The 23,206-nt window shown below is 45.7% G+C and overlaps 2 protein-coding genes across 2 annotated transcripts; one reads left to right on the forward strand and one right to left on the reverse strand.

Moving 5' to 3' along the window:
- Positions 1-957, forward strand: LOC131479998 (upstream-binding factor 1-like protein 1). Its single transcript, XM_058662302.1, has one exon. It carries the CDS (start codon positions 1-3, stop codon positions 955-957), a length of 957 nt encoding a protein of 318 aa, XP_058518285.1.
- A 13,957-nt stretch (positions 958-14,914) lies between these two features.
- Positions 14,915-20,846, reverse strand: LOC131479999 (tripartite motif-containing protein 64-like). Its single transcript, XM_058662303.1, has 5 exons — positions 20,442-20,846; positions 18,451-18,681; positions 16,876-16,898; positions 15,924-16,021; positions 14,915-15,405 (listed from the first exon to the last, which is right to left on the reverse strand). Exons 1-5 carry the CDS (start codon positions 20,844-20,846, stop codon positions 14,915-14,917), a joined length of 1,248 nt encoding a protein of 415 aa, XP_058518286.1.
- Between the last annotated feature and the right edge of the window lie 2,360 nt (positions 20,847-23,206).

Below are 23,206 nucleotides of genomic sequence, written 5' to 3' on the forward strand. Positions count from 1 at the left end.
ATGGAGCACATCACAGTGAAACCCTACAAGGGACACCCCGACTTCCCAAAGCCCCTGACTCCCTATATCCGCTTCTACATGGACAAGAGGCAACACTACTCCCAAAAGTACTCCATACTGAACAACCCGGAGCTGACCAAAGTGCTGTCTGAGAAATACAAGCAGCTGCCACATCACGAGAAGCAGAGATACAAACAAGAGTTCCAGAGGGAGAAGCTGGAATTTGAGGAGAAACTGGCTCAGTTCCACAAAGATCACTCTCATCTTGCCCAGGATGCTGGAAAATCAGCCTTGCTCCAGACGTGCCAAGCCAGGGCCTCCCACAAGATTCAGAGAAATCGGAGAGAAATGAGGTCACCTCCAAATTGTGTTGGATTTTCCAGGAAGATTCTCTTCCTTGGAGAGCCCAAGAAGCCCCCCATGAACGCATACCATAAGTTCCACCAGGACTTGTTGTCCAGTGGGGAGCTGAGAGGCCTGCCCCACAGGCAGCGCATGGTGGAGATCAGCAGGCGCTGGCAGCAGGTTCCACAGAGCCAGAGGGAGCACTTCTCCAGGCAGGCCGAGGAGCTGCAGAAGCAGTACAAGGTGAACCTGGACCTTTGGCTGCAGAGTTTGTCCCCAGAGGAATATGCCTTATATAAGGAAAACAGCTGTGGCAAGGGTAGGAATATGCGCATGACAAGCAGCACAAACCCCAATGCCAAACAAGCCACTGTGCAGCTCTCAGCAGCAGCAAAGTGTCTGCAACAAGCACCTGGAGAGAAGCAGAGGATGCAGGCTCCAGGCACAGGTCCCTGCGAGCATCCTAAGACCAGCTCTCACCTCTCTCAGGGAGCAGGAGTGGACATGAGGGAAGATGTTGAGGACATGGACAATGACTCCTCTGACTCCAGCAGTGAGGACGAAGATGAGTGTCAAGATGCTGAGGACTCTTGCTCAGCTCATCCTCCTTAGACTCCATCTGACCTCTTCACAGCCCAAAGGCCCACGCAGAGACAGAGAATCCCAGCAAATGACCTGAGTGTCCTTAGAGTTGTCCCTATAGACTTCCACACTCACTCAGCGTGTGCGATGTGAGATCGGAGCAGAAGTGACTTGGGAGTCTTGTCAGAACACTGCCTTCACATGCTTCTTTCAACTTCACTATTTGTACCATTTATGCCAATGAATGTTTGTATCATAGGAGTAAACATAGGATTTATATTTGAAAGCCACACTGGGATGTGCATTTTGCTTCTAGGAACTTTAGTGATGTGCTCTTTGTTTTTGTCCAAGTCAAAAATCACTAGGAGAATACAGCAGAAATCCTTACCAATGTTTTGAGCCAATTTTCACTTGGAGATGTGCTTATTGAGAATTTGGGAGACAGTGCTAACTGGCAGCATTGATCTCTTTCCATTCACTTCTGGCTTTGAAGTCAACACATTCATTAAACACGTGTGTGTACATTATGCTGGCACTGCATTGAAATAAACAATAAAATACTATTGAAAACCTATTTGCATCTAATAATTTTTAAATCATTACTTATCTGGATTGTTGATTGACAGCGAGGATAGAATGGCTCCATTTGTTGGCCTATTCCTCAAGAGGTTCCAATTGTCAAGCACCTTTGTGTTTCCCACAATGCTGTTGCACTATACAGCACTTTCATGACTTGATGGCACCACATATTTGAGGGAAGGGAATTCACACTGTGTTTGTTCAGGAAATAAAATGCTTTGCACTCTGTTACACCTCCATAACATGAACATCTTTGTCTTATTGGTACATTTTTCTGTTGTCTCACAGCCTCTCTGTCCAATGTTCTCTGTATACCTGAGGTGGTCATAATAGTGGGTCAACACACTACCTAGGATGCTGGCTTCCAAATTGGTACAAGTTCATGTTCCAAATGTGCCACTTCCTATATCCAACAGTTAGGGGCATCCTTGGGAAGTCCTTAGATTCTATGGTTAACACAGCAAATTCTCTCTGTTGAATTTCCTGAAAAGAAAAAAAAATACCAATTTTTCATGTTTTCCAGAAAATTTTTTCTTTGTTAAGATTTGCATATTTTTATTGCGAAGACATTTCCAGAAAGAGGGGAAACAGAGAGAAAAAGCTTCCGTGTACTGGTACACACCCCCTATGGCACCAGTGGCAGGAGCTAAGCGCCTCCAAAGCCAGAAGCCAGGATCTCCTGAGCTTCCCAAGCAGTTGCAAAGTCCAAAAGCTTTGAGGCATCCTCCACCACTTTTCCAGGCCAAGCAGAGAGCAGAATGGGAGTGCAGCAGCCAGGACAGGGACTGGCTCCCATCTGAGATCCCAGGATATAGTCACTATGCTATGGCGCAGGGCCCTTCCCAGTAATTCCTGTAAAAGTTCCTGATTCCCAGTGCAGATATCAGTGGGTTGTTGTGAATGGTAGATTCCTCTCTATACACACCATGACCAGCACCTGGTCATGAAGCAATCCAATTTGAGCTCTGGCTATGGGCCACTCCTAAGTTGCCATTTGGATAGAGACCTCGACAGAAGCCAACTCTCTTCCATGAGAAGACTCAGTAGAATATATTTATAGCAATCTTGTAATGAGTCTACACAGTTGAACCAAAAAATAGAGCACATTACTTTTCTTCACAGACATTAATTAAATCTCAGACCTAACTTAGCACATGTCCTCAATATGACTGGTTCACTCTGCAGTGTAGGTAGAAATATGCTTCGCTCTGAGTGAGAATCTAGATGAGCTTTTCATTAATAGTATCAATATGTAAAATGTCATCATCACCAGGCTTCCATGAAATCTCAAGAGACCATGTAATGGAAATTGGTGTGACAAGCACCATGCTACAATGTCAAGATGCTGAAGACACCAGGACACCCACAGTCATGAGTAAGAGCTCCAGATAATAGGGGGAGCCAGAAAGGTATACACTGCTCTAGTGTCTTGGCTCTGACCATAGCATAAGTCTAGTTAAGACGTCCTCAACTGAAGGCACATTACGGGTCAGCAAACACACCCTGGATGATGGCCCAAGTTCTTGGAGCCATGTTTTCCATGTGGGAGGCTCAGAATGAACTGTGGACTCCTGGCTTTAGTCTGGCTCTTCCGGGAACACGGGGAGCAAATAAATGACTGGATTAATCCTTCCTCATCTCTACTTCTCTCTCTTTGTAAATGAGTGAATAAATTGGATGGTATATCAATATTCTCTGATTCTGTTTTCTTTCTACTATATTCTCATAGTCTTTCCATTTTTTTTTTTTTTTTTGAGCCTGGCTCACTTCTCCCTTTGAGCAGTAGAATCAGGGACCATCTTGTAACACTTGTACATAGAACGCTGTGGGAAACTTTTGTGCTCATGGCTTGATGGCACATCTGAAGACACAGCTGATGTACCTTTGAGGCTGCTGTGTCATAGCCTGTCTTCTGGAAATCAGGTTCTCCATCAGTGGACTCAATAGAAGGCACTGTCTGGGTCACAGAAAGGTGATAGATCTGTGCTCACAACTTGTCTCCCTTTGTTTCCAGCCATCATTGAAATCTTGAGTAGTCAGTTCTAAAGCTCTTACTTGATAATTACAGGACATACACTGCCTACTGACACTTGGGTAATTTGGAGCTAGTAGATTCCTGAGGTAAAGGAAGATGCTGATTAATACCAAGACTGCCAAACAATATTAGTTTGGACCATCCAAACTTATAATGTAAAGTCTGTGTAAGTGACTTCTGACTCTAGCTCCTGATTCCCACTCTCTGCTAAAACACTATAGTGAGCAATAGTGACAAGATAGTGGATTTATGACTCCCATATGTACAATCTGAATTATAAAAATTCATAAAATAAATGTTGGAAAGGGTTGAGAACTTCTTGTTGTTACTTCTAAGCAAACATATCTCATAACTATACAAGTCTCCCTCTTTAAAACTCAAAGGGAAATTTGAAAGTCAATAGTAGCTAGCTATATCTCCATGAATATATAAGACAAAGTGACAGTGGAGTTTGTGTACAAATTTTGGTGTGAAAAGTTTGGAAAATATAAGATGGATAGGATGATAATGATAGTGTCAGGACTAAAACTTCTGTGTCAGGGCAAAAGCAGGAGCTCTGCCCTACCACTAACATCTTGTAGCAGGATGAGTCTTGGAGGGGTTCAGGCCTTGTTTTGGGGGCGGCTTGCAGCTCCCTGTGGTGTGGCGACTGTGGAGGATGGCCTTACTGGGCCGGACCCAATGTTGGGAACCAAAAGTCAGTGAACGAGTCCTTGGCTTTCTCCAGGCCCAAGAGAGATCTTCCCGCAGTATAAATACACCATGAGGGAAGCCTGGGAACTGGATTGAAGTCTTAGCTTTGCCTACCACTAACATCTTGTGGCAGGACAAGTCTTGGAGTGGTTCGGGCCTTGGAGTTGGTGGCAGCTCTGCTTGCTGGCTGCCCTGGGGTGAGTTCTGGGGTTTTTAGGATAGGTAATTGCTGCCTAGAAACACCCATGAACAAGGCCAGTTTTAGTGTAGGTGAGAGATGATTTCTGGGTGATTCCCAGTAACAGGGTCATGAAACTTTCGGGCAAGCGTGGGGACTGAGACCTGGTGGTTTGGAGAGGAGTATCCATAAGATCTATTGGGGCCAGACTGATTCACTAGTCTAATTAGAAATCCTGAGTTGGGCTGTTAGCATACAGCAGCACTGACTGCCACACTCCAGTCTACACCAAAGCTATGGATGGTGGCCTGTCTGGCAGGGCTAGGTACCATTACTTGACTGGGTGGTGGAATAGTGGACTGGTCACACTTGCCAGGATCAAGACACTAACCAACACGTGACAGAACTTGATCTAGGGGTAGACTCTGTGGGGGAAGTGCGGGCCCAACCCTGTGGAAATACATGTCTCTCAGGTTAGCTCACGAGCTTGGGTGGCAATGGGCTAAGCTAGGAGTGACCAAGGCATGTGACATCACTTATGGGTAAAGAAACCGATGGCAATCTAGGTAGGTCACGGCAGCACCTTCTGAAGGTGCATCCTAAAATAGGTTGTGTTAGGGGGGGTTGCGAGCTGCAACTGGAAGGGAGCAGACCGGGCAGGGTCAAGCAAACTGCAACTCACAAACAAAACAAAACAAAACAAAACAAAACAAAACAAAATAAAAACCCTGAAATCAGGATGGAACACATGTCATGCCGAACTAGGCTCTTACACCAACTGATCTGCATGAGGCAGAGCTACACCACAGCATCAAAAGCAAAGGCTGAGACAGGTGAGCAGCTAAGCCAACTGGGTCAGAACACCTACTAGCACGTGCTTAATCTAGGGCTAGCAATTGACTCGGTTGGGTATCTGTGAGAGTACACCCTTGCTGGGTTGGGGTTCCCACGAAAGGGTGCGAGGCCGGAGTAGGGGGTGCGTTCTGCTCTGGATATGGCTGCAATCTCCGTTGGCACAAGTGTGGACTGGGGCTGGGCGCACAGAGCTGGGCTAGATTCCAACACCATCTGGTGCTCTGGAGAACCTGGGTAAATGTTGGATAGACTAGGCTGGGTCTCTGCCCCTACTGAGCCATGTGTGAGCAGTGTCTGGGTATGGACAAGCCTTGGCTGGGGTGGAACATCCAACACCATGAACTGGAATGGATTGAAAGCCAGCAGTGAGGGCTGGCCCATGGACCCACCAGTATGCACAAGACCTGGAATAGGGAGAGGTTCTGATGCAGGAGCTTGGGAAACTCCTCTGTTGGAACACAGTCCCTACGGGTGACTGTAAGAACAAGGATAAGGAACAACCCAGACCAGGCAGGAGGAAATACCCACCATCAAACATATGGCATAGGCAGGGGCAGACCAGGCTGAAACCATACAAACCAACCACTGTGAATCTGAACACCAGCATAGAGTGTGGATCAGGCCAGCTTCGGTCACAACACATACCAGTGCACATTAAAGAATGCCAAGTTGGGATGAGCCATACCAGATGTGGTTGCAGTGCCCAAACTGCATACCTGAGAACCATGGGGTGAGGGGGCAAAGCTGGCAGAGGGAATGTGGGCTACCCTGCTGGACAACCACTCCCACTGGAGAGCATGTGTTGGGATGGGGGCAGACCAGTCCAGACCAGGCAGGGCTACAACATCTGTGGGCCTCATGTGAGCTAGATTAGGGAAGGGCCAGGTTGGGCTGACTGTTCCAACTAGAGTGGCTGAGTGTTGGTTGGGCTTTGCTGCAACATCAGTTGGCAGACTCTGGCATTGGGGGTTTAATTTGTCTAGTTAAATGCCAGAAACACCTGGAGAGTGCGTAATCCAGGAGTGGGAATGGCCTACTAGGCAGATAGTGGGCACCTCCCTTTTGGGTTACAACTCCCACTGAAGAACACAAAAAGCAGAAAAGGGGCAGAGGTGGCTAGACAGAAAGGCACCTGCCAGTATGTGTGTGGGTTGGATAGTAGGCTGGTTGGGTTGAACTACGCTTCAATACCCATTGACATGTACCAGAGCTAAATGGGATGTGGGACAGATTGGACAAGCCTGCGGTACATACTGGCATGCATGGGAACCAGGGTAGGGGGCAGACCTGGGTGGGGGTGATGGGGAATTGCTCCAACTAGACTGCAGCTCCTACAACTTTGCATGAGGGCTGAGTATGAAGTGGGCAGGATCGAGCTGGACTACAGCACCCATTGGAGTGCAGGCGATTACAGTCCAAGGTCTTGAGTCCCTGCACCCTCATCAGAGACATGGAAGAAGCTCCTGGCGGTTGGCTGTGGATATGCTGAGCCCTAGACTTCATGGACACGTGAGTAGTGAAACAAAGCATAGCAGATCTTCCTCTCTGTCTCTCCTCCTTCCCGGATATTTGACCTTCCAGCAAAAATAAATATTTTTCTAAAAACAACAACAAAAAGACTAAGTTACAGAGAGAGATAAACCTTCAGAATCAGGAACTTCCTCTGGCCTTCCATGTGGATCCTGGAGCTTGGCATTGGACCATCATCCTCTGTTTTCTCAGACACATTGCATGGAGCTACATCAGAAGTGGCATCACTGATACACCAATATAGGATGCCGCTGTCATAGGCAGCAGCTTTACCTCCTGTTTCACAAGGCTGGCCCCCACATTTCTAAAAATATCATCATGTAGTGATCACAAAAAAGATGCATTTGCCTAGGGCCCAGCGAGATAGCCTGGTGGCTATATCCTAGCCCTGCATCTTCCGGATTACCATAATGTCACCAGTTCATATCGTAGCTGCTCAACTTCCCTTCCAGGTCCATGCTTGCAGTCATTGGATGATGTCCCAAATCCTTGGAACTTGTACCCACTTTGAAGAATCATAAGAAGCACTGGCTCCTGCCTTAGGATGCCTCAGCTCTGGCACTTGCGTTCACTTGGGGAGTGAATCAGCAGGCAGAGGATCTTTCTATTTCTCCTTCTCAATGTACATCTTTTTTGGGAGGGAGTTGGGGTATTACCATTGTTTCCACACTAACCTCATCACCCTTTTTCCCTGTGTCCACTTCCTATCCAGTTCCCTGCTTTTCGACTGTGAAAGTATGGAGGATGGCCCAAAACCTTTAAAACCTGTATCCATGTGAGAGATACACAAGAAATGCGGGCTACGGATCGACTCATCTCTGGCTGTTGTGGCCACGGATGTATGAACCAGCTAATGTAAGATCTTTCTCTCTCTCTGTCTCCTTATCTCTGTTAATGTGTCTTTTCAATTAAATAAAAAATATGTATGCTGTGTGAAATACATGTGATTCTTCAATCAGCTACATTTATCCTGAATCATGATTTTTTTCAGTAAAATAAAGGAGTCACCATTTTTCATTTTTTAAATTATATTTTTGACAATGTTTAAATAGTTAATAAGAGAAAAAAGGTTCAATGCCTGTAGGAAAATGGGTAAGACTATTATTTCCATATTGTTCCCATCGCCCCTATCAGTTGGTGTTTGCAATTGCTGGGTTGGTTCTGTTTTCAGCCCCGACTTCCATTGGAACCAATGGGTGTTGCAGTCCAGCCTGGTTCTGCCCAGCAGACATTCGGCCCTCACATAAACCAGTGGGAGCTGCAGCCTAGTCAGAGCAACCCACAATAATTCCAACCAGGCCCGCCCCTACTCTGGTTTGCCAGCACGTGTAGCAGACTAGTCCAGTCTGATCCACATCCCATTCGGCTCTCGTACATGTCAATGGGTATTAAAGCTTAGTTCCATCTAACCAGCTCAACTATGCAGCCCTCACGGATGTTGTTGAGTGCCTCTTTGTCTAGCCACCCCAGCCCCTGTCCTAATTTTTGTGCCCTCCTGTGGGAGTGGTAACCCAAGAGGTAGGAGCCCACTATTTCCCTCCCAGGCCTCTCCCACTCCTGGATTGTGCACTCTCCAGGTGGTTCCGTGGTTTGACTTGACAGAATTAGCTCCCAGTGCCAGCTTCTGCCAGATGATGCTGCGGCTAAGCCCAAACAACCCTCACAAACTCTAATTTTGCTTGCACCAGTAGGAATCAGCCCAGCCTGGCTATTCCCTGACCTAGTCCACATGACACCCACAGGTGTTGTAGCCCTGCTTAGTCTGGTCTGCCCCCATCCCAGCTCACGCTCTCCAGTGGGAGTAGCTATCCAGCAAGGGAACTACCCCCCATATTCCCCCTGCTGGCTCTGCTCTCCCTTCCTAGTTCTCACACATGCTGGTTGTACGCTGTGGTCACATCTGGTACATGCAACCTCACCTTGGCATTCCATATTGTGCACTGGCCTGACCTACACTCTGTTCTGGTGCTTGGATTTGCCAGTGGATGATGTGAACTGATTCTGTCTGGTCTGCCCCCAACCCATGCCAAATGTATGCCAGTAGGAAACTTTCCATGGCCTGTTGTGGGCTGTTTCCTATCATGTTTCTTTCACTTACCTGCCGGGTCTGTGTCCTGCCAGAGGAGTTGCCCAGGCTCCTCCATCAGAACCTCTCCCAGTGCCAGATTTTGCACATACCAGGGCGTCCATAAGCCAGCCCTACTCAGTTCACCTCCTGTCCTAGCAGAAACAGTGTCATTTCCTGACTGGCCTTCAACCCAAACTGGTGCTTGCTGTTGGATGTTTCAGCCCAGCTACGGCTCATCCATACCCACAAATGGCTCACACATGGCTCAGTAGGGGTTGAGACCTAGCCTAGTCGATCCCACATCTACCCTGGTCCTCCGGGACACCACACGGTGTTGGAGTCTGGCCCGGATTGGTGCATCCAATCCTGCTCCACACTTGTGCCATGGGAGACTACAACTGTATCCTGATCAGAACACAGCCCCCATTCCAGCCCGCACGCCGCTTGGTGGGAACCTCAACCCAGCTAGGGTACCCCCTTAGCTCCCCTACCAGGCCTGTTCCCAGCCATAGATCATGCGCATGCCAGTGGTTGATCTGACTCAGTTTGGCTCAGCCCCTCACCTGTCCCAACCTCTGCCTTAGACACTGTGGCTTAGAGTTCCTGGCTCACGCAGATGAGTAGGTGCAAGAGCTTAGCTCGGCATGACCTGTGCTCCATCCTGGTCTCTAGTTTCGCTTGTGGGCAAAGGTTTGCCCAGTCCACCCTGTTTCATTACCAATTCACACATTAGCCAGTTGTTGGAGCTACTCTGCCCAGCTTGTCCAACCCCCAGGTCTGGACCACATGTTCACCAGCGGGAGTTATGACTCACCAGGGGACTGTCCCAAGTTCCTCCACTTGATTCCCTCCCAGACCCAGTTCTCATGCCATTGGGTTTTAGGCCAGGTTCCGGCGAAGTCTGGCCTTCCATTTGGCCTGTATGAGCTGGTGAACGTTGCAGCCCGGCCCACCCCAAACCTATTCAAGATATACATTTGGGTGCTGCTGCCTTGACTAGTCCAGACTGTTGTCAGTTCCTTTACCTGTGAAAGATGGCAGCCTCCTTGGTCACACCTAGCTTAGTCCATCACCACTCCAACTCTTGAGCTAACCAGTGGGGCTAGAATTTCCACAGGGTTTGGCCCACACATCCCCCACAGAATCTACCCCTGGATATGGTTGTCGAGTGCTAGTTAATGTCATGGCCCTGCCTAATGTGACCCTTCTCCTGATCCATCATCATGTCAGGTAATAGGATATGATTCTGCTAGACCAGTCCCGAGCCTTAGCTTTTGCATGGACTGATGGTCAGCATTGTTCAGTGATTATAAGTTCTTCAAAGGAAGAGTTACTGTCATTGGGAATCTTTAGGATTGATTCACGTCCCAGAAGCACAGTGGGTTCAACCTGGAGCTACCTAAGCAGCGATTCAAAGAACCAAAACCCCAGACCTCCCAGCTGGACAGCCAGCAGTCATAGCCTGGTGCCAAATGGCACACTGGCCACCCATGGACAGCTCACCACGTGCAGACAGTGGCTGGCATCAGAGATCTGGACATGAGATGCCCTGGCATGTTTCCCAACAGCAGCCAGGAGGCTGCTGGAGGTTTAAACCCCCAGGCCCAGGGTCGCACCCCTACCCAATCCCATCTGCCTCTCAATGAGGTGTCGGGTGGACCACAGGCCTGCCCAGCCACAGATATTTCCCCTTGGTGTACTCACCCCAAAGGGAGCAGCGCCCGGAGCCCGGGCAGGCCTGGGGAGACCTCACCACGTGCATGTGGTGGCTGGCATCAGGGATTCCGGCATGAGACGCCCTGGCCTAAAAGAATCACTTTTACTATGTATATATGAAAGTGTGTGTGTGTGTGTGTGTGAGAAAGAGGAGAGGGCACGGAAAGCTAGTGACTGAAGTCCTCATATTGCCTGCGCCAGGATCCCATATGGGCACCAGTTTTAATTCCGGTGACCCCTCTTCCCATCCAGCTCCCTGATTGTGGGTGGGGAAGGCAGTCAAGAACAGCCCAAAGCTTGGGACCTGCACCTGCTTGGGAGATCCGGGAGTGGTTCTTGACTCCTAAACTCAGATCGGCTCATCTCAGGCCAGTGCGACCACGTGGGGAGTGAATCATTGGATGGAACATCTTCCTCTTTGTCTCTCCTTCTCTATGTATGTACAACTTTGCAAAAATAATAAAGAGATCTTCAAAAAAAGAAAGGGAGAGAGAACTTGTTACATCCTGTTAAGAGTATAACAGGGTATTTTATTCCCCATATTCCTGTTAATTCCATTCTTTTCTTAGGTTCATCATCCAAAACATATTTATATGTAGCATATAATCCTGGTTTTTCATATGAATTTCAACTGGACTTTGACCACAAGTCTCACATACTTGCACACTTCCATTTGGTAGGTAGCACCAATCATTCCTCTCAGTTTTTCTCAAACAGGCACTAAGAGTCACTAAGTGCTGCTTGTGATTCTGCCGGGAGAATGCACTTCTGACCAAATGCAAAATGTTTTTTATATTTTCAGTTTTACTTATTTTTATTGAAAAGGTTTAGGAAAACATTGGAGAATGGCTCAATTTCTTGATAACAGGCACCTGTATATGAGACCTTTGAGAGTCTTCTGGAATCTGGGCCGAGCACGGTAGCCTAGCAGCTGAATTCCTCACCATGAGGGCACCAGGGTCCCACATGGGTACTAGCTCTAATCCCTATATTTTTGCTTCCCATCCAGCTCCCTGCTTGTGGCCTGGGTAGCATTTGAGGACAGTCCAATGATTTGGAACCCTTCTCCAACATGGGAGACCCGGATAAAGCTCCCAGGTCCTAATTTCAGATTGACACAGCCCCGACAATTGCGCTCACTTGGGGAGTGAGTAATTAGACAGAAGATCTTCCTCTATGTCTCTTCACCATGCTTTATATATCTGACTTTAAAATTTAAGTAAATACATCTTGAAAATAAAAAAAAGAATCTTGTGCATTTGATTGACTCATTTCTGGGTGTTATGGCCATTTGGGGACATAAAGTAGAAAGTAGAATATATTTTCTCTCTGTCTCTCCTTGTTTAAAAAATGCTGTTCTAATAATAGTTGTTAAAAATATAAATTTAAATGATCTAATGGGCCCGGCGGCGTGGCCTAGCGGCTAAAGTCCTCTCCTTGAATGCCCAAGGATACCATATTTGCGCCGGTTCTAATCCCCGCAGCTCCGCTTCCCATCAGGCTCCCTGCTTGTGGCCTGGGAAAGCAGTGGAGCACAGCCCAATGCATTGGGACCCTGCACCCGCGTGGGAGACCCGGAAGAGGTTCCTGGTTCCCAGCATCGGCTCGGCGCACACAGGCCCGTTGTGGCTCACTTGTGGAGTGAATCATCGAATGGAAGATCTTCCTCTCTGTCTCTCCTCCTTTCTGTATATCTGACTGTAATAAAGTGAATAAATCTTTAAAAAAAAAAGATCTAATTACACAGAGGCTTTTCTCTGTTTATGCAGTAACTGCTCTTTGCCACTTAATTTCATTCAACTCTCAGGCACTGATTATTCATTCAATTTTTCCAAAAGCCCTGCTCAGATTACAAGGGATGAGAAGAAGTAATTTCCAGCTTTCTTATGTTCTAAGCAGTGAATACACACTAAGAAATAACACCCCACACACACAAACACTACACTGTCTCTTCCTACGATATCTCTCCCTCGAGGGAATGGTACCCCCAAAATGATTTTACAAATTTAGAATTCTGGAATGTATGTGTTCTGATAGACTGTTCTCCACAACCTGTCCATACTGCCCAGGAATACAAGCCTCTGGTCAGCCGAGTCCTGTTCTCCTAGAGTGAAATGTTTGTATTCTAACGCTGAAAGGTTGGATCCAGGACAATTCAAGACCACAGAGATTCCCAGATAACAGACAGATGTCTCATCTGGAAGCATCCTGCTCCACACAAATTGAGGGATCTTAGGACTGGGACTCTTTCTCTTATGGTTCTCCTAGAGATAGATTTCCCCAGCATCTCAGAGACTGATGCTCTCCTCTCTCTGTCCCAGTGTTCACTGTACAACTAAGGAGGCTGTGGTGTAGTGGCTGCTGTGGCCATGTGGGAGTAAACCAGTGGATGGATCAGTTCTGTCTCTCTTCCTTTCCCACTCTGTCAGAAACTCTGTGCTCCAGCTAAATAAATGAATCATCTCAGGAAAGAGAGGGGCACTCAGGAAAGAATTGAAGACCTCCGCTAAGACATTTGCAATTTCCAGTTCGATTCCTTCCATTTAGCCCAGAAGTAGCGCATCTGAGTCCTGAACCAGCATCTCTATGGCATGCTGGCAGTGCAGTTTGAGATGTAGCATGTTGTGTCACTGTGGAGGCCCAGGATGGGAGCTTTGTACAAGACTATGTGAGGACTCAAAGCATGGAACTAAAGTGTGGACAGGAGTTCATTGTCCTGACCCGTTCCTCTGGCCTGATAATTACTGGCCATACTACCAGGCCCAAATCACCTTTTGCTCGAAAGAGCATGTCTAGTGCCCCTGAGCTCAACTACCTGAGATGAGAGAAGTCTGGCTTGTCTGGCTTAGAGGCTAACTGTTCCCAGAAGGGGCTTTCTGTTACAAAGTATCAGTGAGTACTGGACACTCAGTTTATAGAATTGACACTATCACAAGTGATGGATTCATCTCCTATCTCAGTAACATTTCTCTCACGGTTGTAACCCAAAATATAACTCACCCAATTCTTATTTATTTATTTTTTTTTCAGAAAACACACCTGTGCCATTTGATATATAATTTGGAAAGCATTGTCTTTTTAATTTGCATTTTGTGGGATTATGCGTGTAGTGTCCTATATGATGCTTTGATGGATGCACAGATTGTAATGTTTATAGGAAATCATGCACGTATCTCCTCAATCACTTAATATTTTTCAAGGTGGAATACAGAATCCTTTTTCTTATTTTTACTGCAGAATCACATGTAACACATTACCTAGCCTTCCCTGCACTACTTTAAGAGCATTTTCACGTGCTAGAGAATTTTCTTATTCCGTTAGTATACACTGGCGAATATGTGGAAACTTCAGTGGAATCTGTAGTGAGGTAAGAAGTAACCCCAGGTTCTCTAACATGAGATATGAATGTTCTAAGTTGCATCATACCTACTAAAGCAAACTCCTTTTCCCCATTGTCATGAACTTTCTTCTCAGTGAAATACATTGTTAATGCATTGACACTTTTTGTCATTAACCAACTTTGCTTTGTGTAGTATGTTCTGTGCTCAGCAAAGATTTAGAAACAGCAGAAAGTAAAGCAAGTACTGTTCTTTTCATTTTGGAATTTCCACACTGGTTGTCATAAAAATCTTCAAACATGATGAGAGATTTTGAATGTTATTAACAAAGAATGCATTATATTGATAATGGCTTATATGGGAATCCAGATTATCCAGAATGCATTTTGTCATCAGTTGAGCTGAGATCTGCTGCAGGAGCTGAACTCAGAGAAAAGATCATCTGTCAGGTATGGAGTCTACCCTGGAGTGTGATGTGATCGATGTCTGTGTACCAACTCTTAGTTTAGGAAACTGACTTTGAGAACACCTCATTCTCTGTCTATATTAAATTTAAATATGTCAACAAGCTCTGTTTGTCAGTGGATGCACGTTGGTAGAAAAAGATAAATGGCAGAGACAAATCCCTGAATTCAGCTGATAAAACTGTTTTATTTGCAGGGAAATTATTCACAATTTGGAAATGCACCAAATTAAAAGTAGGTAAAGAATTGTTGGCTCATAAATGGGTGTTGGATTCCTATAGGGGATACTGAACAGGCACTAGAATCAGACAAGCATTGGTTATAATATTCTTTATTAAAGTTAAATTTCATATGAAGTTTCATACATTCAATGTGTTTGTCCAAATTAGAAACATACATGGGTTACAATTAATCTACCCTCCCTTAGGTGCAAGGCATACAAAGACTGTGATGTCTCCCATGACAAAGATTTTAAGACTGTTAGATAATCCACCCAGACAGTTAACTAAAACTATTGTAAAATTTGACAATTCATTGAGTATCCATGCAAAGAAAGGGCTTCAGAGGGTAGGAGAATGAGTTTGGAGGGAAACAATGTATGAGGGAACTGTTAGAAACATCATAGAAGCTCACCATTCCATATTCACAATCAAGAAACACCCCAACCAGACCCACAGGCCTCTCCACATAATGATGTAATAATGGAGAACTGGTGGAGAGAATGTGACCATCACCACACTTCATGGAATAAAGGAAAAATACAACCTCTGTGTTAATAATGTAACTGGGGTCATCTATGCTGGAATCACAACAGAGTCCAAGAATCCAGTTGGAGGAGTGCGATATATCCACCTCGAAGTAATGCTTGCCAGAGCGGAAGGTCGGTGCACCCCACGCAACAAAACTCTGTGCTCTCGGGCCTTGACTGGGAGCATCATGGTGTTCTCCAAATATTTGATATCTGAGATCCTCAGAAAGGATTATGTAGTGACTCGCCACATTCTTTTCCAAACCATTAGCCACTGCAAAAAAGAAACAAACAGACAAAAACTAGTCAATGAATTACCATTTCCATGTTCTAAAATCAGATCTTTCTTTCTGTGCATAGAATCACCTCAAGTGTCTTCCTAGCAAGAAACAGGATACAGACAAAAAAGAGAAGGGACATGTTCAGTTTGCTGTCATGCTACCAAAATTGTGGATTTCATTGCTTAAAAAATCATTTAAATTACAGTGAAAATGAAGATCAAAATATTGACTCTGGGAGCCGATATCCCTCATGGGGGCCGGTTTGTTTCCAGTCACATGCACTTGCAATCCAGCTCCCTGCCACTGAGTCCAACATCTTCTGCCAGCCGGCAAGCTTCACTACAAAACTCAGTTTGATCACTGTAAAGTGATTCAACAGAGGGAAAAGATAACCTTTTAGTAAACCCTGTTGTGTTTCCAGGTGTGCAACAGGGACTAATCTGGGAAAGGGCTCATGTCCCACTCACTGAAGAAGGCAATGAGAGCTAGACTGATGCAGGCTGATGCTTACCTCTGAAATTATTCAGCATCTGTCGAAGTCCACTGATGCTCCAAGAAGTCAGTACAGGGTCCACTGGCTGGGGCCTGTATCTCCGGATGAGCTCTGCTCTGTGAGGAACAACACATGACACTTCAGGCAAGGGCAATCACACAGTCACCAGGACTTGTATTATAACCCAAGCAATTTTGCTTGAAAGTTAAATTTTGCAGGTTTTTGAAGATAAACTTCACTCACTACTTCATTGTGATAAAATAGTTCATTGTTCTGAATATCGCATCACATTGAATTGTCTCATCTTCAGTGGTGTTTTCTATCCCTGAAATATTGGCCACCATACTGATTCTACCAGTGTCCCCTAATTCAGGGAAAGTAGAGTTCTGGCAATCTTATCGAGCCAAGATCACAGGCAATAATCTATGGGCAATCTACCAGCACTCATGCCCAATAGTACATCAGTGACACACACTCTGAGCCAGCAGGCTTGGGGCTTGTCTGCAACACAAGGAGAAGCAATTCCAGCCTGGCAGCCCTGGTCCTGGGGAAGCTGAGTCAGAGGATCCCCTGATCCTGCCTGGAAATGGGAAATTCTAGGAGACAGCAAGGCCTGCTCACTGCTACTGCCAGGAGCAAGACCTCCCTTCCCTTCCCATCCTGAGGAATCCTCTCTTGCCTGTGCTGATATTACTTTCCCAACACTGGGTTTCATGGGATATTGCAGTAGCAGAAGGAGACGAGAGGACACACAGGGTGAAACAGACTCCAGAAAGCAGAACCATACATTCCCACATTTGAAGTCAGCCTCTTCTAAACTCAAACCAAGGAGAAAAGTGCTGAGAACCCCTGCTGAACTAAATGGGGACACAGACTGACACAACTGTGTTAATAGAGCAAATTACAAACACCTGACTCATCATCAGGGACACACTTTCTCACCCATCAGAGATGGTTGCTCTACACTCACCTTTCCAATTCCGTCTTCAAATTCTGCAAGAACAATAAAACACACAAAAGCAGTTAATTTTGAGAACTCTTTCCTGAATCTTTGTGGAAAACTCATCATTTTGTGAAAATGGTTTGCTTTAGTTACTAGGAATTATCCATATCTGCAAGTCACAGGACCTGAGCAACCTCATGAAGGAATTCCAGTGTATCCCCCAAACAGGTGGACCTCAGCATGAAGCTGTGAAGAGATGCCACAGAATGTAGGCTGAAGGTCAAGTCCCAGCTATCATCCTTAGAGAGAGCTGAGCACTTCTGACTACAGCGCTAAGCAGAGGAGAGAGCTGCCTGAAAAGCAGAGTGCATTGCAATCAGTCGATCCTGGCCCAAGCAAAGGGCAAAGCCTCCTTTTCTTCAGCCAATTGCTTTTAGATTCAAGATCAGAGTGTTCTAAGATGCAGGCTGTGGAGATCTTTTTCTCGGTAGCCAATTACAAATTTATAGCATTGTCCAGGGTCGTGCAAATTAGTCTTTTAAATATCAGTATATTCTTTCTCTGCACACCCCTCCTAAACATGCTCACCTTAACTGTTGACATATATCCTGTTAGAATTATAGAGTTAGACCACCTGAAAAACAGCCAGGTTCAGTGAAAACGTGCTTCAATGCTATAGACTGCTAAATACTAAAATTAAAATAGGCATGAGACAGCTGAATAGCAATCTAAGCCATTTTAAGGTGTATAGAACACGGTTGAATATAAACCAAAATTGAAATGTCTATGAAGAAGTTATAGGTTGTGGTTGAGAACCTGCATTTTCCTATTAACATATTGGTTAATCAATACCATGTCAATTAATGCCACAATGTTGTAAATGGTTGGAAATATTATGTTGGGGCTTTTAATTGATTGGGATGATACTCTGCTGGTTCTACCCTCAGACCAGAGATGGTCTCAGCAAGAAACCATTGAACTTGCCAGGAGAATAAGATGCTGGATTTTATGCTTGGTAAATACCTCCAATGAAAGAATGTCATCTGAATTAGAACTATGGAAATGCAACAAGGTGGAGATATCCGCCAGGGGAGAGGGTGTGGGGAGGGGTGGGGGGAATCCCAGTGCATAAAAATGTATCACATAATGCAATGTAATTAATTACAAAAATGAAATGCAATAAAAATATGTTTAAAAAATATATTAGCATATTCTTAAATCCTGGCTGCAGTTTCCTTAGAGAAAATGCATTCCTAATCCTTTCACGTTTCAATGGCTGATCCTGCTCAACACAGGAAGCATACTTATCTTCACAATGGATAAGAAACATGTTACACTGTCATGATTACGTTTATGGGTAAATTTTTCTGGGAGCAGCATTTTTTGATTACAAAGTAGAGAATTTTATCGGATGTATTATGAGAAAGATACAGAAAAGATTTTCTGCCCATGCAGAATTAAGTGTTAGGGCAATCAAATCTTTGATCATTACACACGTGTCATGCAGCTGAGAGTAGCTATAGGTGCAGTTAACACTTTAGTGTCCTGACCACCTGCTCAGAGATGCACACATGTCTCTGAATGTGGCCCTTCCCTGCTCACCTGCAGTAACTCCATGTCAGGCTTGTGGCACATCTCAACCAGCTCTTTGTATTTTTCTTTCACACAATCTATGTGTTGGGTCATTTTCGATTCACTGTCCTGGAGCTGCTGCAAAAGCTCCCGTGCTTCGCTGTGCAGTCTCTGCAGGTGCAGCTCTTCTTCCTCATGAAGAAGCATATGCATCTTCTGATACTGTGCCTTGATCATCTCCTCCCTTAGGGACACATACTCCTGTAGAGAGAGATTAGCTTATGAGAATTGCGCACCTTCACACTTCACAGGAATTTGAAACATCTCATAGCATTAGCTGAGTTGCTGAGTTGACCCTGCCTTCCCTAGGAGCACCTGTTGCAGCCTCTCTGCTTCACCTCTTGCTCATTCCAATGTGCTAAGGCAGCATGAATGGCCTAAGGACTTGTGCCTTTGATGGCTCACAAGAGGGCTGCAGGTGCAGGGCCAGCCTGCTTCATTCAGCCTCACATTGCCATGGATCTTCCTGCCACTTGGGAAGTGAAACAGGACATGGAAGATATCTGCTTGTGTTTCTCCCTCTCTGTCACTTGTATCTTAAAATAGTGAGAAACTCTGAAGAAATACTTTACCAATTGTATGCTGAGTTAGTACACCATTTCTTCGGTGTTGTGGGGTGCTAGGAAGGCCTCTGCACACTTCTAGTCTTTTCTCTTTAAATATACTCCAGAAAGAACTCAGGGTCTCTCTCTAGATATCTGTCTCACTTTCCATCTCTTCTCTCACTCTTCTTCATCAATGTTCTAATTGCATCACTAATTCTGTTCATTTCTATACCTTTTCCTTCCTGGCTTTTATGTCTGTTTTTTGTCTTTTCAATGCTTAAATATTACACGGTACGCAGATATTTGTGCAATTATTCCATTTTCCACATTGGTACTATTTATTTCTCTTTTGGTATTTTATTACTGGAGTGTCTGAGAAGATTTGTGTAACACATCTAAGTTGGACCAGGAATAGCTGGGATGATGATTTCCTGTAGTATGCTTCTCACTAGCTCGTTCAGATAGTGAGAGAGTTTTCGTTGGAACACTCTGCTTTGGGTGTGAGCAAATCACTATCCCTGAAGAGGAAGTGGAAATTGCTCAAAGGTGTAAGGTGTTATGTTCGTTGAATCCAATCTTTTCAATCTTACCATAAATGCATGCTTCTTCCTTATTTGCTCAGGCACATGGATTTTCATTTCCTGCATAAGTTGCCATAAAGCATTCATTTCCTTTAGAACTGTTCCCTGTAAAATAATTTCAGGGTTAGGAAACAATGAGGTGAGGTAGTGTCTATTCCCCTTCCCTGATGTATTGGACATGGCAGAGGCTCTGGCCTTGCCTTTCCTTTCCTTTCCTTTCCTTTCCTTTCCTTTCCTTTCCTTTCCTTTCCTTTCCTTTCCTTTCCTTTCCATTCCCTTCCTTTCCCTTCCTTTCCCTTCCTTTCCCTTCCTTTCCCTTCCTTTCCCTTCCCTTCCTTTCCTTTCCTTTCCTTTCCTTTCCTTTCCTTTCCTTTCCTTTTTAGTATTTTGTTAATGATTTCATATAGAGTGAGTCTTTATATTGTCACACAATGACCAATTCTGCATCTAATGTCTTGGATACTGGACATGACAGAACATTACAACGGAATGTCTGAAGAAAGCATGAAGGCAGTAAACAACATTTGCAGAGAGAACTGTGTGTATGTGACTTGGCCGTGAAGCACGCCCTGTTGCAGACCACTGGCTGTATCCACACTGACTGAGGGTGCATGGACACTGTTTCTAAATTGGCTCTCATTCAGGACAAATTAACCCAACTCAGAACTTGATCAACCTGGGCCACAGCATTGAAGGACATACTAGCCTCTTGGGATATAGAGTGAAAAGACCACCTCTACTGTGTCTTTCTCACCCACCCAGGAGCCTGAGTCCACATCTTTCTCACCAATTAGGGGTTTCTGAAATTCTACCCAGCTGTTTAGATATCACTCACCCTGGATTCCTCAGCAGCAAACTGCAGCTGGCTGTGGCTGTGGCCATGTCTGTTGGCTTTTGAAGACTCACAGCACAGGTTCTTGTCCAAGTCACCCAGTACTCCTGCGGCGTCGCTGTGTGCACCACAGACCTGCCCCTGTGAGCTGGGGACCTGACTCATTCTGTCCATCCTGACAGCAGTGGCCAGTTTCTGAAGCCTTATGTTGGTTTTAAAGTTTGTCTTCTCTGACTTCTGTCTGCACTCTGGGCAGCAGTGTGGCGATGAGCCTTCTTCCCAGCTCAGGTAGATGCAGGGTCGGCAAAAGCTGTGGCCACACTCCATTGTGACAGGATCCAGGAAATACTGACAGCAAATGCTGCATGTGACATTGCTCTGGAACTCTTGCACCATGAATGGATCCATGCTTCTCTGCAGACACTGTAAAATTAGAGAGAATGGTGGTAATTCTTTCCTGAGGCAACAAAGCAAAGCAGAGTGTGCAGCTCTGTCCTGCTTAGGCTCTGGTTCAGCCCCATACAAAGCTCGATTTAAGAAGTACAGACAAGCTAGGTCTATAAGCCAATACATAAGGAATTAAGGCAAATATCAGCTTTGTTTCAAGTATGTTACAAATTTCCTTAGGAGGGCCCAGCAAGCAGGTCTATTGCTTGAAGTCCTCTCCTTGAACAGGTCAGAATCCCATAGTGGCACCTGCTCTAATCCAGGAGACCCTGCTTCCCAACCTGTTCTCTACCTTAGGCCTGGGAAAGCATTTAAGGACAACCCAAGTCTTGATCCCTGCACCCATGTGGCAGACTCACAAGAGGCTCAGGGGCCTTGGCTTATGATTGGGTCAGCTCTAGCAGGTGCATTTGCTTAGCGAGTGACTCACCAGATGGAAGATCTCTCTGCCTCTACTGTCTCTGTCTCTATCTCTATATATAGTCTCTATCTCTATATATAAGTATACATATATATATATATGAGTATAAATATACATATGTGACTTTGCAATAAAAATCAACATATCTTAAAAAAATAAAAGCAAGAAAAAAATTTCCGTTAGCAACAAGGTAGAAGACAAGAGAGCCTGCAGCCAGGAACAGGTGTCTTCTTCACTCTCTCCTGTGTCTGTTATCAGTGGTTTCATCTCTGGGAGGTCCAGATATGTCCAGGAAGCTCAGTGGTCACAGTCTCCTTCAGGTCTCTATGAGTGGTTGCTGTATTTTTAAAGATGTACTGAGTTTCATTGGAATGTCAGATTTACAGAGAAAAGGAGAGACAGAAGGAAAGATCTTCCTTCTGCTGGTTACCTCCCCCAGGAACCACAAGGGCTATAGCTAAGTTGATTTGAAGCCAGGAGCCAGTAGTCTCTTCTGGTTCTGCCACGCAGATGCAGGGTCCCAAGCTTTGGACAGCCCTTAGGGACTTTCCCCAACCACAGGAATGGTGATGGAAGCGGACAAAACCAGGATACAAACTGGTGTCCACATGGAATCTCGGGACGTGCAAAACAAGGACTTTAACCACGTGGCTATCACATTGAGCCCATAATTCATTTATTTTTTTTTAAAGATTTATTTATTTTATTACAAAGTCAGATATACAGAGAGGAAGAGAGACAGAGAGGAAGATCTTCCGTCCAATGATTCACTCCCCAAGTGAGCCGCAACGGGCAGGTGCGTGCCGATCCGAAGCCAGGATCCAGGAACCACCTCCGGGTCTCCCATTTGGGTGCAGGGTCCCAAAGCATTGGGCCGTCCTCGACTGCTTTCCCAGGCCACAAGCAGGGACCTGGATGGGAAGTGGAGCTGCTGGGACCAGAACCGGCGCCCATATGGGATCCCGGGGCGTTCAAGGTGAGGACTTCAGCCGCTAGGCTACGCTGCCGGGCCCCATAATTCATTTATTTTAAAGATTCTTTTCTTTATTTATAGTTGTTGCAAACTTAGCTATACAGAGAGGAGGAGAGACAGAGAAGAAGAACTTTTGTCCTATGACTTACTCACCAAGCAACCAGAATAGCTGGATCTGGGCCGATCCAAAGCCAGAAGCAAGGAGATTCTTCGGGGTCTCCCTCATGGGTACAGAGTCCCAAGTATTGGTCTGTCCTCAACTGCTTTCCCAGGCCACAAGCAGGGAGCTGGATGGGAAGCTGGGCAGCCAGAATTAGAACTGGCACCCATATGGGATCCTGGCACATTCCAGGCAGGGACATTAGCCTCTAGGCCACCATGCAGAAAACAGCATCTGTTTACATTTATTGGAAAGCCTAGCCGGAGAGTGAGGCAGAGACAGACAAAAAGCTCCTCCATTAGCTTGACCACACACAGAAAGGCAACAAGGTTGAGGCCAAGTCAACCTGACGCCAGGTACAGTCATCTTCTGGATACCACAAGGATGCTGTGGATCACGTCGCCACCAGGCCGTCCTCCAACTCTCTCCTGGCCATAAGCAGGCAGCACAGAACTAGATCCCATGCAGCACAAAATCTGTACCACATGGGACCATGGCACCTGCAGGCAGAGGTTCAGCCGGCTGACCCAAGACATAAGCCTGCCTATGAATTTAAGCAAGTGGGAATGCCACTTGTTTGCTGAAATGAGACCAGTATGAACTGAGCGCTAAGTTTAAAATAGGCTTATAAGACAAAAAGTGCAGGAGGAACTTCCTCTAAATTCCATACTCGCCTGTGTCTGCTATCGCTGGTATTACCACTGGGAACTCCAGATGTGTCCAGGAAGGTCAGTGGTCGCAGGCTCCTTCAGGTCTGTGACGCGGGG

This window comes from Ochotona princeps, chromosome 4 (genome assembly GCF_030435755.1).
Source record: "Ochotona princeps isolate mOchPri1 chromosome 4, mOchPri1.hap1, whole genome shotgun sequence".
Classification (NCBI taxonomy): Eukaryota; Metazoa; Chordata; class Mammalia; order Lagomorpha; family Ochotonidae; genus Ochotona; species Ochotona princeps.

What these genes read in the sequence shown, in the direction of transcription:
- LOC131479998 (XM_058662302.1), top strand. Translation starts at nt 1, where the DNA reads ATGGAGCACATCACAGTGAAACCCTACAAGGGACACCCCGACTTCCCA.
- LOC131479999 (XM_058662303.1), bottom strand. Translation starts at nt 20,846, where the DNA reads ATGGATCCATTCATGGTGCAAGAGTTCCAGAGCAATGTCACATGCAGC. An exon ending in TTGCTGCTGAGGAATCCAGG is followed by an intron (nt 18,682 to 20,441) that starts GTGAGTGATATC and finishes CTCTCTCTACAG; the next exon opens with GAGTATGTGTCCCTAAGGGA. An exon ending in TTGAAGACGGAATTGGAAAG is followed by an intron (nt 16,022 to 16,875) that starts GTGAGTGTAGAG and finishes TGTTCCTCACAG; the next exon opens with AGCAGAGCTCATCCGGAGAT.